At 42.9% G+C, this 14,080-nt stretch overlaps 1 protein-coding gene across 4 annotated transcripts in view; it reads left to right on the top strand.

Moving 5' to 3' along the window:
• The window catches only part of LOC6052304 (sorbin and SH3 domain-containing protein 1), a 148,165-nt gene extending 140,553 nt beyond the window's left edge, over positions 1–7,612 (top strand). For 3 of the 4 annotated variants that reach the window (XM_038260162.1, XM_038260161.1, XM_038260164.1), the window contains 5 exons: positions 3,973–4,309; positions 4,365–4,479; positions 4,542–4,751; positions 5,241–5,446; positions 5,502–7,612. In XM_038260162.1, coding sequence (XP_038116090.1) covers positions 3,973–4,309; positions 4,365–4,479; positions 4,542–4,751; positions 5,241–5,446; positions 5,502–5,670 — 1,037 coding nt within the window. In that variant the 3' untranslated portion in view covers positions 5,671–7,612. Of the gene's footprint in view, positions 1–858; positions 1,076–3,972; positions 4,310–4,364; positions 4,480–4,541; positions 4,752–5,240; positions 5,447–5,501 lie in introns of those variants that run through there. The other variant, XM_038260163.1, reaches the window with a different exon arrangement.
• The last annotated feature ends 6,468 nt before the right edge of the window (positions 7,613–14,080 follow it).

Genomic DNA, 14,080 nt, shown 5'->3' with positions numbered 1-14,080 from the left:
TTGATGCCATTTCAGTGGCAGGTGTGGACATTGCTGGTGGTGGTCCTAACCTTGGCTGAAACCATCAAACGATTCGTCCCTGAACTGTTCCGGAACGATCCAGTTTTGCTGGTAGTGTGCGGCTTTGAACGGTACAATCTACACCAAGCAAAACGCTGGGAGAGAATCATCCTTCACTCCATGATCATTCTCATGTTCTTCATTACCAGTGCTTTCGAGACCAAGATCATCTCGCTGATGGTCGATAATCCCTCAGCGCCATCAGCAAAAAAGTTGTCAGATTTTGACGAGTTTGGCTTAAAGTTTCACTTCAACCTCGAGGAGAATCCTGCACCCGCCAACCATCCAGTCATTGGGAAGTACGTCGTGCATGATCCCTTCGTGTACTCTATGTGGAGCAACGAACCCGGCGAAGCGAAGTATGTTAACCAGGAGCTGGCAGCTTTGGTCCAGAGACTTTCCTACGACTTTCGACGGGGAAAAAGTTGGTATGTTGAGTTGGATGAAAAGTTCCTAGTACATCCGGTTCAAATCTACTATACGGCTTATCGCAGCCCGTTTTTGGAAACGTTCAAATTCACGTACGGTGTCCTGGGCGAGGCCGGAATCATGGGCTTGTGGAGAAGGCAATATGGGCAGTTGCTTCTGTCGATGATTTGGGGTCTGAGACCACGTGTCGGAAAAGCTGGCAGCATATACTTGAAGTTCGACGACATGTTGTTAGCTTGGATAGTCCTTTCGATTGGTTATGGAATAAGTTTGGTTGGATTTATCATGGAGCTTGTTGAGAAAAAGCTCAAAGTTTTGCTGAAAAGGCCACGTGTTTAGAAAGCACCTTGATTATTGTTTTGCATAAAGTGTGTTCAGTCAACAGATAGTCATGAACTCATTAGACCAAGTAAGCACTCTGGTTGCTGATTGTGACTTTCAATAAGCAAAAGCTTATGCGAGTTAAGTGAGAGTGGAAAACGCCACAGCGTGAAGCGTTTCTTAAAGTTGAAGAACTGTGAAAATCCTAAACAGAAAATGAAGATCACTTTCAGCATTTGCAACAGTCGAGCCAACAAGGGTCGCGGTGAGTCCACACTGTTTCTAGTTTACGCTCAAATTCTAGTTGATTACACACTCGGTAGGCTTGCTTTGATATATTTTGATAGTTCAAGGCTAGCTTGGATCTACTTTAGCTTCTAATTTGAAATTCAATTGCAGTTTTTGGTTAGTTTCGTTCAAGTGCACAAATTGACTCAACGCACCCCCACGATTTTTGAATTGCTAAATTAGGCACACTCCAGTATATCATTATATGCAACAGTACAGTAGTGGCTTTCAAATGAGACTCATTAAGTCGAGCATGGGCGGAATTCCAAATCCTTCCCAAAATGAACTTTTGCAATACAACATAAACTTGACATCCCTTGTTTTTTTCTGATTCTTTTTTTTTGCATTTAATCCAATTCCGTTTCTCATAAATATCCCCTCCCGTAAATGTGGTTCGTCCCGATAACCCACGATCCCGCCCCCCTCGATAATGATGATGAAGAGAGCTTTTCCGACACCATAACATTAATTTTGACCCGCAGTTGGCAACCACAAAAAAACCGGAGTGCTCCCATTTTCCAGCCTTATTCTGCTGTTGCACCGGGGAAAAACCCTGGTGACAAGCTGATAAACTTGACAAAAATGAACCCAGCATGCGTTGACCACAATAACCAGAACTTGTCGTGTCTTTCATGTTCAGCGTTCCGTTTTTTTTTTTCTTTTTCGAGTGCAACTCGCAGTAGGCCGAAATTCCACTTGATTGTGACATTATGGTTGCTGCGGTTTTTGTCCCCTCACCGTGCTTTATGTTTTATGCTCCGAGCTCATCTTTTTGTCACGTCGAGCGTGGTGAGTTCTCACGTGAAAATAACAACAAAAAAAACCTGGAAGTTCATCAAAAGCCACACAACATACCGCGGTAAAAGAACCATTAAAAGCATCAACTGGTGTGTCATTAAACTTATTATCGGGCTATGACTGCGTCCACGATGACGCGATGTCGGTCGAAATAAGAGGCCGGAACAGCAGCGGAAGTGACGATTACAAAGAGCAAGCCCGCTGTAATTAGTTGACGTTTGAGGTTCCGGTGCCACCCAGAACGTCAACCGTCACACCGCTTTTATAGCTAGTGCCATAATGGCGCACGAGTCGCCTTCGCGGCGCAGAGCAAATCGTGCACGTAATCGATTGCCATTATCAGCAACAGTTGGCGCGTTACTCATCCTTCTTATCCAATTAGATAAGCTCTTGTAATGTTTTTCGCGCCTACACACGCCCCAATCCGAGCGTAAAAGCGCGCACCCAAGCGGCGTTAATTGACTTAACGGCGAGTTTTGGCACAGCCCACCGCCGCCGCAAGCTGTCATCGCGTTCTGATTCGGTTTATGGGTCAGCGCCGATCCGTCACCGTTAGGTTTTCACCTAACCTCCAAAATAAATTAAGGTGCGCTACGTTACGCAATTAGCGGCGCGGCCATTATGGCAGTCGGTCAGTCGACGACCTTTAGAGCGCCCCGAACCGTACCGCTTTGATAATTTCATCTCTTCTTTTTTTTGCGCGCGCGGCAGGAACCATAAACATCCGACGAGAGGGCACGCTTGTCTGCACACATCCGCGGGTTGGGCAACAATGATTGAGGTTATGATGGGCGATCGTATCGCTTTGGGTCGCTTTTGGGTTTTCTATCGTTCTGCCATAGTTTTTTCCCGTTGCTGGGGCAATTTATCAGATCGCATCGCGGTTGGCTACGATTTGCTATAAAACTTTGACATTTCAATCATGTACGCCATAATGGCGGCATAATGACCTCCTAACAGTGCAGTGATACTTGCAGCAAACTTTAATTTTCTGCCCGTTCCAGCGAAATCAATTTCACCTGCCTCAAAGTCTACCATCGAGAGTGAAAGTATAATCACTTACGACCATAGACGTATAATGGGTTGGCAAAAGTTAACGAAAGCAACCACAACAAACAAAAAAACGACCTGAGCATATTAAAAACAGTCATAAAAGGGATCGCTGCCGTTGCGGCGCATGATTAGTCCCGTGGGGCCCGGCGAACAGTGAAACCAAAACAGAAACTAAGCCCCTGTTTTTTTGTTGTTGTTGTTCCGTTGGAAAACTTTGTGTATGCACCCATAAAGATTATAAAACAAGTCGATATTGCTGTTTGTTATGCGCGAGAGTGTTTATAGACTGCATTGTATCATAGCTATAAATCTGTTGAGCTTGATGACTTGCTTTTTTTACAAATTGACCAATTATGCAATCGGTTTACAACTTGCTACGACACCAAAATGTTGATATCTGTCAAAAACGGCGTCCATTATGGCAAATCATTGATTAACTGTAATCTTATATAAAAATAGTGACATCCATTATGGCAAGTGGCGCTCTGTCACCCGATGCCATAAAAGTCATCGGATTAGAAAGAAAAAGCGATTACTCTACATTCCGGCCTCCGCCTGAGAAATCGATTCGGTGAAATCGCGATATCGCCGCGCTGTGGCGACTAATTGAAATTTGCCTCACGATTTGCGGTGCATTTCCTCCCGCCAAGTTTGTCGTACGACTTTATCGCAAATCACCCGGCCCCGGCGGGGTGGTAATGGCTGTATCGACACCCCTTGGGTGCGCGCAAAAGGAAAAACATTAGCTTTGCACATTCATCTTGTCCGGAGACTCTCTAACGCGACCTTGCCCGGACGGAAGGAGGGTAAAATATTGCATTGACCAGGTGACGACTTTTTTCCTCTTGTTCAATTACGGTCGCTCGATTAATGACTTCCGCGGAAGCGATACGAGCTGAGATGGAGAGCAATTTCTCACCTGATGCATATAATTTGTTTACTTTTGCACCTGTAGTTTCGCTTTCCGTGCTCCGCTAGCGATGGATGAACCCTACAAATGTTTCCCTTTTCTTCACTCCGCAGAGTCTCCCCGTCGCTACATCGAGAGCGATGTCAACATCCACTACAAGACGCCCATCCGGTACGAGTACAAGGAAGCGATCCCGGACGATGAGCTGGCGTACCGGCAGGCGGAACACATGCGCCGCGTTTACCAGGAGGAGCGGCGCCGGAAGTACATGCACGAGCTGGAAGATCTGCAGAACCGACGCCACACGGACAACTTTGTCCCGGCGCAGAAGAGCCCGATCCCGGTCAACCGGTACGAGGACTTTGATGCGGATTTGGCACCCAAACCGAACAACGTACTTCCGCGGACCATCGCCCGGGCCCTGTACAACTTCCAGGGACAGACAGCTAGGTTTGCTATGATAAGCTCCTCAAGCTAGTTAGGAACCTAACCTCTTCCGTTTCAGAGAGCTCTCGTTCAAGAAGGGTGACATCATCTATCTGCGCCGCCAAATCGACAAGAACTGGTACGAAGGGGAACACAACGCCATGATCGGACTCCTGCCTGCAAACTACATTGAAGTAAGCGGTTCCGTCACCGCGGACCATCGCGAACCCACTATAAACCCAACTCTTCATTTTAGATCCTCCCACGGGACGGTGCCAAACCCCTGCCGAAGAAGCCCCAGCGCGAGGGCAAGGCGCGGGCCAAGTTCAACTTCACCGCACAAACCACGGTCGAGCTGTCACTGTTGAAGGGCGAGCTGGTGACGCTAACACGGCGCGTCGACGACAACTGGTTCGAGGGCCGGATCGGCAACAAGAAGGGCATCTTCCCGGTGTCGTACGTGGAGGTAGGTTACGGAGCTGGAATGGCGGCATTTGTTTTCGGACATTTGTAGAAATTCGTTTTTTGTTTGCTTTCGTTCGTGAACGAATCGCAAAATGATTGACGATAACAACAGATTAGAACACAATTGGAACTTCACATTCCTTCGTCACCTGAGTTTAGAACTGTCACTTTCGCATCTAAAAAAAAATGCGTAAATTTGTCAAAAAATTGTCAGTTGTCACTGTCACGCACTAGCGTGCCCAGGTCCTCAAGGAAGGTGGGGCAAAAATATTAGAGTTTTGAAAATTTCGTTGTTTATGGACACCCCCTGCCCAATTTTAGAACAAATTTCCGAGGATGGTGGGGCAACTGCCCCATGTTGCCCCACCCTGGGCACGCTAGTGCTGTCACGTTAGCCGGCGTGTTGTCGAATCCAGTGTTGCCAGTTTTACATTTCAATAAAAAAAGAAGAAATAAAATTTGAGAAAATTTTCAATTTTTCCCCCTGAAGGTCCTCACGGACATCGGCGGTGAGGAGAGCTACGAGATCGAACCGATCGTCAAGCCGAACCTGCAGACGATCCAGACGCACACGCTAACCACCGGGTACGACAACGGGCTGATTAACGGCCGGGTTTCGCCCGGCATCATCCGCGAAACCAAGACGGTTCAGAAAACGGAAGTTCTGCACGTGGACACCACCAACGAGCCGATTTCGTGAGTTTTTATACCATAATCCCGTAGAACTTGTAATTATTTTGATTTTCTTCAGCTACCGCGCCCTGTACAACTACAAACCGCAAAACTCGGACGAGCTGGAGCTGCTCGAGGGCGACGTCGTGTACGTGCTGGAAAAGTGCGACGACGGCTGGTACGTGGGCACCTCCGCCCGGACCGGTTGCTTCGGAACCTTCCCCGGGAACTACGTGAAAAAGTTATGAGACCGGATTAAACCACCTCCACCGCCACCACCCGTAGCATCCGGATCGTCATCATCGTTACATCGTCAGCATCAGCAGCAGACCACCCCGGGACCGGCGGCACCAAAGACCACCGCCTCCATCGGCAAGCGCAAGGTCGAGTTCCTGGGAGTGTTTTAAAGAGCAGGCCAAAATTGCCCACTTGTTGCCTTATCGATACACAAACTACCGAACCAAAAAGAGAGTACAACGGCGCCGCGCGGTGGGAACGCTACAAATGTTTCTTGTGTGTACCAAAAAGTAATTTTAAACAAGCGCCTGCTGAGATTTGGAACAGCCATTTCATTGCCAATCAGCGTCAAAGTGGGTGAAGAGGAAACAAAATCAAACATCACAGCCTACTAGCAGTAGTTAAAAATGCGAAAGAGTGGTGATAGCAAAAAAAATAAAAACCAAATAAAGCAACAGCAACATGTTGATCAAGCGACGCGAGAAGCAGTGTAATTGTTTGCTAGTCATTATTCTTCCAAACGTATCTTAACACAAACACAGCAGCTCTGACGATTTTCGGACTAGAAGAAAAATGTTGTTAAATATTAAGCGTTGCATTACATGGAAATTGTATACAATTAGTGTCTACCCCCTTCTAATCTAACAACAATCAAGCGTGGAAAAGATATTTGAACGCGTGGCTCCGAATGTTTTTGGATATTTTTATTTACCATTTTCTCATCATTGTTCATTAATATATTCTTTATCAGATTTGTTTAAGTGTTGCTCTTATTTATATATTTTATTTACAGTAGCAGAAGCAATGGAATAGAGATTTACTTAACTTTATTTTCACTTATAGAAGTGCGTTTTTGTTTGTTGAATCAGTTAGTAAGATTTCCTTAATTTCCCAATCTCATCCAATTTATCAGAAGACCGACACTAACCAACAGCTGTGTAGAGTGCGTACTCTTTTTTGGCTACAACCACTAGAACCTTTTAGACTGTTTGTAATAGAAACGTGCCTTTCAGTGAAATTCTTTCCTATTTCGAGTACAACCGCATGATGATAAGAAAAAGTTGTTAAATTGTTTTTGCATACAAAAATTGAGCAATTTTAGAATGTATTAACATATTTCAACACGAGACAAAATTAACACCCTAAAATAAGTCGCAAAATTTTGTTCGTAAGCTAAGCATGAAATCAAAATCTGTAACATAAAGAAAGAATCTTAGAAGAAATAAAGCAGCTAAAGTACCAAAACAAAGTCGAAAATCAAGTGCAAAATCACAAAAGTGAAAAAAAGAAATTCGTGCCGCACACAACAAAGCAAAAAGAAGGAAACAAACCGCGAATCTAATCGATTCGTGCCGAAAAAGACCCGCTCCGGCCGATACGGCCTAACGAGGTTATGTAACCATCTCGAAGGGTTTAAGAAAAAGCAGACATACAGGCCGCAGCAATAAACGGGGCGCTAAACTGGCGAATTTTAATGGTTTGTTTTTTTTTTTGTTTCACTGATAAATTGTGAGCGTTATGAGCAATACAACTCGTTTCGTGATGTTTAAAGTTAATTTTCCCCCAAACCACGCTTCTTGCGCCAATCGGAAACACTTGAGAAGAGGACTTTAGCATAGCCAACAAAACAAAACACACAAATACACGTTAACTGTTAACGGAAACTCGTAAAACTTAACCGGGCACGTTTGCCCACGAACTTAAGAATGTACACTTACAACTAGCGCATACAAACATACTCACACACAACACACGCATCACATCTACACACACAGACACTAAAACTACACGTTAACCATTATAGGAGAGAACACACACGGCGTACTCTTAATTTAATCCTAATTTTTGTTTTTGTTTTCTCGATAAACGGTCAGGATGAAGAAATGCCGCCCTCACAACCCCCCTTTCACACTACAATTCTGTTGATGAGTTAATAAAAAGAGTAAAAATGAAGTTAACAAGTTTTAGTAATGATGACAAATCCTAATTTTTGTTCTGAATCAAAAAATAAAATGGAGACTTCAACGCTGAGATTGAGACGAACCTGAGAAACAAAACATTAAAAAATGCATCGGGAAAGGAATTGTGTTAGATTGGATGCAAATAAAATAAATTTTAAAAACTATTTATCATTTTAAACTAAACTTACTAAACATCAAATGTATGAACTATTTAATAATAAAAACTCGGTTCAACCCCACAAATTTCTATCCAATCGGTCACCCTAAGAGAATCACTAGCAATTTACGCTAATGACCGCCAGATGGCCAGAGTTGACATAATGTGATCTGGCGGCCACTAGTGTAACCAAAACACGTTCGTCGAATTGGAAACAGGGTTGCCAAATAAGATATTTTAATAAATTAAAAAGTATCAGAATCTGTTAGTCATTCAAATGTACCTTCATCTGTTATTTGCTTTGTTTCTTTATTTTTGAGTTTGTTCATTTTTTAAATCTAACTAATTTTAAATAAAGGAGGCTTCGAGTTATGAGTTGCATGTTCTAGAAAAGAAAACTAAAATTATAATAATTTGCATATTTTCACTGTACCAGAGTTAAAATGTGAAATACTGAAATTTTCACAAATTACAGTATTTTTGAAAATACTCCGTTGTTATAATTTTAATCAAAAGCCGTAAAATTTTTGATAGATTTTATTTAAAGCAGTGATTTAAGTGTAAAATTAACAATTTTTTACATTTTACCGTTATTTTAAATACTCAAATTTTCACTATTTCTAATAAAGTCCAGATTCAATTTTCCGACAGCCATGTAAATTTATACCAAATTTGGCGTCTTTTGATACCATATTGCAAAGAAATAATACAAAAAAAATGTATTTCAAAAAACGGTGTTAAGTCTTCTGTAATTCTTAGTAAAAACTCTTGCTAAGTATTTTTTTACAAAATTTTGCATCTTCTGATATCTCTGGTGCAAATTATAGAAATTACAGACTTTAAAAAATATGTTGTGAATCTTTAGTATTTTACACTATAGAAACTCTGGTTAAATGAAAACCTATGCATAGTTTTGCGTCGTTTGATATTGCACACTTTGCACCAAATTCTCCACCCTTGCAAATAATATCAGCACACCAAATATTTGCACACTTGAAATCCTACCCCTTCTCCCCCCCTCTCGTCTAGAGTGGTGCATGTCTCGACTGAGCTTTGTTGCTTTCGACCACTTTAGAACAGTTTCAAACTAGGGTGTGTGTCTTGAATAGTTTTTTTCTGCTGTAGTTTGATTTGTGCACTTTGTTGGAAAGCTTTCCACAAATTGCACGATTGTCTAAAAATCTCTGAAATCCGCAATATCCATACTGTAAATTATTACAATTTAAGTATTATGAAAAAATACGATATTCAGTCCAGACTTGATTATCCGAAAACTCGATCCTAAGTTTGGATTATCCAAATTTCGATTATCCGAAGGTTTTATGGGGCTTCAGATAATCGAATCATGAACAACCATTTTTGTTTTTTTTTTTATTTTCTTACTTTTGAGCTCTACGACCCAATTTAAGTCAAATTTGAGTTGTTGAATGACTTTTAGCATACCAAGTACATTTTCTGCCATCTTGGATTTGAAAATTCAAAATTATTTTAGAGCAGGGTTGACCAAAGTATGACCCGCGGAACAAACGTGGCCCGCGGATCCATTTTGAATAATCATGTAAAATGGCCCGTTGATCAGTTTTAAAGTAATTTTATACTTTTTCAAAATAATGGTTTTAATTTAAACCATTGTATGCTGATCATTTTTTATTTTTTGTTGATAAAAAAAAACTAATGATTTACACTCAAACCCCGATGGTTTGACACCGACTGTTGTCAAACGAACGGGGTCACGTTTTAGTTTGACACCCCTTTTACACGGAGTTCACACACACTACCAAACGATAGTTTTGATAGTGTGCGTGAGCGCCGTGTAAAAAGTGACATTTCGTCACTTTTTAGTTTGACTTTGACCAACCAACGGGGTACAAACTAAAAAAGTGTCAAACGAAAAAGTGACCAACCACCGGGGGTTGAGTGTATTAATGTTAACATCAAAATTTTGATCCCTAGTTTGATCCCCATTTTAAGACACAGTTTCACAAGTTTCAATATGAGTGGAACTAGTAAATATCGTCAAAATATCGATGAATTCGAGGGAATAAGGCTGTTGCAAGTATTTTACACAACCCCCTTCCCGTATTATTAAAAATTATGTCGAAAAATCATGGGCAAAAATATTTTTTCAACAAACATCCAAATATCTATGGAAATTTGAGAGCAATCAGCTAAGTTAATTAAAAATGAATTCGTCTGCATGAACAATTATTTTGAGCATGTTTATTCAAAAATAATTTGAAATTTAGAGAACTTTCGATGAATAAATGTTTTTTCGCTAGAAGGTTTGTTTTGTCGAATCTTACAGTTTTTGAAAATAATGATTACATTTCAACCTTACGGGAGGTCAAAACATTTTTGAATATTTTTTTCGTTGGAATGTCGGCCTTCAAAAACTTTAAGCGCCCCTGCTTTAGAGCCAAGTTTACACACTCAATAATATTACTGTTATAACAAAAATAACTTAAGTTATTAAGTTAAGTTATCTTTAAACAAAGATGGCGTTACAAATGGTGCACGCTCAAAATGTCAAAATCACGCAGTGGTACCAACATTACAAAATTAGCGTGCCATGGCATGACGGCCACACTTTTTTTTTCTAATGTTGGTGTCACTGAGGGATTTTAACAATTCGGGCGAGCACCATTGCCATTGCCGTTCAAGAGTCAAACGACATGCGACACCTAGTGTTGAGTAGCAGAACAGAGCGAAGAATGTCAGTTGAAATTTCCGCCCTTTGAGGTTATGTATGCGAATTCTGTTTTGTTAAATTCCAGCGTTCAAAACAACTTTTGAGCAAACATTCGAGCTGATACTTTGTTAACTTTTGATGCTCTATCATTTTAAATAATAATATTTTTTCAAAAAAAATTTTTCCAATTTTTTTTTATTGCAACCGAACAGCGAAAATTTGATTCGTCATTCTTCAATGCTTTGCGCCATCGGTCGGAATTTTTGAGCTTTTAATCGCGAATTCGTAACTATTAGAAATACGTCTGTATTGTAGTAGGTTAAGACAAGTAATGAAAGTTTATTAATGTTTAAATCGTGGCTTACTATACTGCCAACATCCCCCCTTAAGCTAGATTTTATGTACTCCCAAACTTCTTCTAGCTTCACTTAGCTTCGGGGCCGGAACCGCCTTTGTTAATACATCCGCCACCTGCTGCTCCGATGACACGTGTAACAGCTTAATGCACTTCATCTCAATCTGCTCACGTACGAAATGATGCCTAATGTCAATGTGCTTACTTCTTGGCGAGTATCCCATCTCCTTCTCGGCTAAACTGATAGCACTCTTGTTGTCACATCTTATCAGCATGGCCAGTTTCTGTCCCCAGAGCTCTCCAATGAAGCCTCTCCACCAGATTGATTCCTGCGTCGTTGCTGCTAAAGCCATGTACTCCGCTTCTGTAGTAGAAAGAGCAACCGTTGGCTGTCGTCGAGAACTCCACGTGATTGCCCCTCCATTCTTGATGAACACGTAACCACTCGTTGAACGCCTAGTATCGAGATCATTACCCCAATCTTCATCAGTGAACGCATCGAGCCGGTCTTCCGATTGCTTTGAGTAAACCAGTTTCAGGTCCTTTGTTCCCTTCAAGTAGCGTAATATCCTCTTCGCCGCCACCCAGTGTGCATCGCCAGGATTCTCACAGAAACTACTCACCACACTCAGCGCGTGACAAATGTCGGGTCGCGTACATTGCGCCAAGAACTGCAGGCTGCCTATCAATTCCCGGAATGGTACTTGCTTCATCCGCTCTCGATCTTCTTCTGTTCTTGGACTCATCTCTCGGCTAAGCTTCTGATTAAGATCCATCGGAGTCAGCACTGGGTTGCATTCCGTCATCTTGAACTTCTCTAATAATTCGTTGATGTACCGTTCTTGATCAACTGCTACCGTTCCGTTTCCTCTTGTAACACGAATTCCCAAAACCTGCTTGGCCATTCCGAGATCTTTCATTCGAAATTTCTTTGTGAGTGCACTCTTGACCGTGCTTACCATCTCGTCATCATTGGAAAATATTAGAAAATCATCCACATAAATAGTGACAATGACCATCTTGCCTTCCGTAATCCGGAAGTAAACACAAGTGTCGTACTTGGATCGCTGTAGTCCCATCCTCCGCAGTTCCTTGTCCAATTTCAGATTCCAAACACGACTCGCCTGTTTCAACCCGTAAAGTGCTTTCTTCAGCAGACACACTCTTTCCGTTCCGTCCTCGAATCCCTCGGGCTGCTGCATAAAGATTTGCTCCTCTCCTAGATCTCCTTGAAGAAACGCCGTGACCGCATCCATTTGATGGATTTCCAGACTCAACTCGGCCGCTTTGGACATCAGATACCGAATCGTTGCATATCGTACCACAGGGGAATACGTCTCGTTATAATCCACTCCTTCAACCTGAGAACATCCCTTGATGACGAGCCTAGCCTTGTACCGCTCGATGGATCCGTCCGACTTGACTTTGATTTTGTAAACCCACTTGTTTTTCAACGCCTTTCGTCCAGCTGGTAGCATTGTCATAGTCCAGGTCTTGTTCTCCATCAACGCTTGATACTCAGAGTCCATCGCTTCAATCCAAAACTCACGATCGGTTCGTTTCATGGCATCTCGAAACGTGCATGGTTCACCTGCGGGCTGTGGGATGATTAGCTGCAGAGATGGTTCGCCGTTCAAATTTGTATCAGGACACTTGCCTTTGATCTGGCGCTCCCAGTCACCAGACTTCGAATCATGTTGCGCTCCAACGGACTCTTTTGTTGGGTGTGACGGGAGCGCTGTGGCACGGTCATCCTGTTGACCTCGTGATCCATGCTGTTGAGAAACGGTTTTCTGAGGGTACATGCTGTACGTGACCTTAAAATCATTGTACTTGCCTGGTAACCGGCGCTCCCTCTCGCTGCGCCTCATCACACTTCCAGACAGTGATTGTTGTAATTGCGGAGGGAGCGCAGACGATGGTCCAGCAACAGGATCTACATCAGCCCGGGAGCATGTTGACAGCTCCCATACAAACTGAGCGTACCTCTTTTTGTGGGCCCAGTGGGCCTAAGATGGCGGCCTTTGATATCATCTAGCCAAACATTTGAAAATGGCGAATAGTTTAAATTAATATAGTTTTTGCCTACTTTCGGTTTAAAACGACAAAATAAGCATTCTGGAATCATTTTCTTGAAAAACTTGTTTAAGGATACGCCACGTTAAAATATCAGTCTCGAACAGTTGGAGGGAGCGTGTCGCGGAAGCCGTCACGGAAAAAAAGTTTCCCATGCAAATTTTGAGTTGCGTTTTTAATGGGCGGACTCCGACGAGGTCCACATGCCATCTGTCGGTGGATACGCGCAATTCACGAAAACTGTCATGTTAGGGGACGGCTGATCTACATCCGCGTCAACTGCATTTGCTTCAGCCAGTTCTTCAATCGCCGGCGTCACTCGATCCTCACCAGGTACTGCATCCGTATCGACCGCACGTGTCTCAACCGTTTCTTTAGCTGCATCCAACGCCGAGTCTCTAACCGTCTCGTCCAAATCCTCAGCAACCGTCTCGTAACCATCGGTATCTGTGTCGCTATCACTATCTTCAATCTGCACGACATTTGCTGGTCGATCCTGCACCTGGTGCACGACTCCTTGGGTATAGAACTCCACACGATCTAGATCTGCAACTTCTCGTTCGTTTCCCTCAGTCGGTTGTTGCTTCTCACACAGAAAGATAACATCTCGGCTAATTAGAAACTTCCTTGTCGTCGGATTGTACAACCGATATCCTTTCGCGTTGGTTGCGTAACCGACAAACACACATGCTTCAGACTTGGGGTCCCATTTTTGTCTCTTCACTTTCGGAACGTGCGCCATCGCTTTGGCGCCAAAAACTCTAAGGTGCGATAGATCAGGACGTTTTCCGGTGAACTGCTCTTCTGGTGTACACGTAAGCCCCTTGGCAGGTGAACGATTCATCAGATATACCGCCGTACCAACTGCTTCCGCCCAAAAACGTTTATCAAGTCCAGCATCAAACAGCAACGCTCGCGCTTTTTCAACAATCGTTCGATTCCTTCTTTCAGCCAATCCATTCTGCTCCGGGTTGTACGGTACTGTGGTTTCGTGAATAATACCACTGGAACGAAGAAAATCCTCGAAATCCCTGCCAACGTACTCCTTTCCGTTGTCACTTCTTAACCGCTTAATCTTTCTACCAGTTTGATTCTCTGCTTGTGCCTTGTAATCCTTGAATGCCTCCAGTACTTCTTTCTTCGATCGCAGGAAATACACAATCGTCCTTCTACTTGCGTCATC

Source organism: Culex quinquefasciatus, chromosome 3, assembly GCF_015732765.1.
Source record: "Culex quinquefasciatus strain JHB chromosome 3, VPISU_Cqui_1.0_pri_paternal, whole genome shotgun sequence".
Taxonomy (NCBI): Eukaryota; Metazoa; Arthropoda; class Insecta; order Diptera; family Culicidae; genus Culex; species Culex quinquefasciatus.
This window is presented reverse-complemented; position numbering and strand designations above follow the sequence as displayed.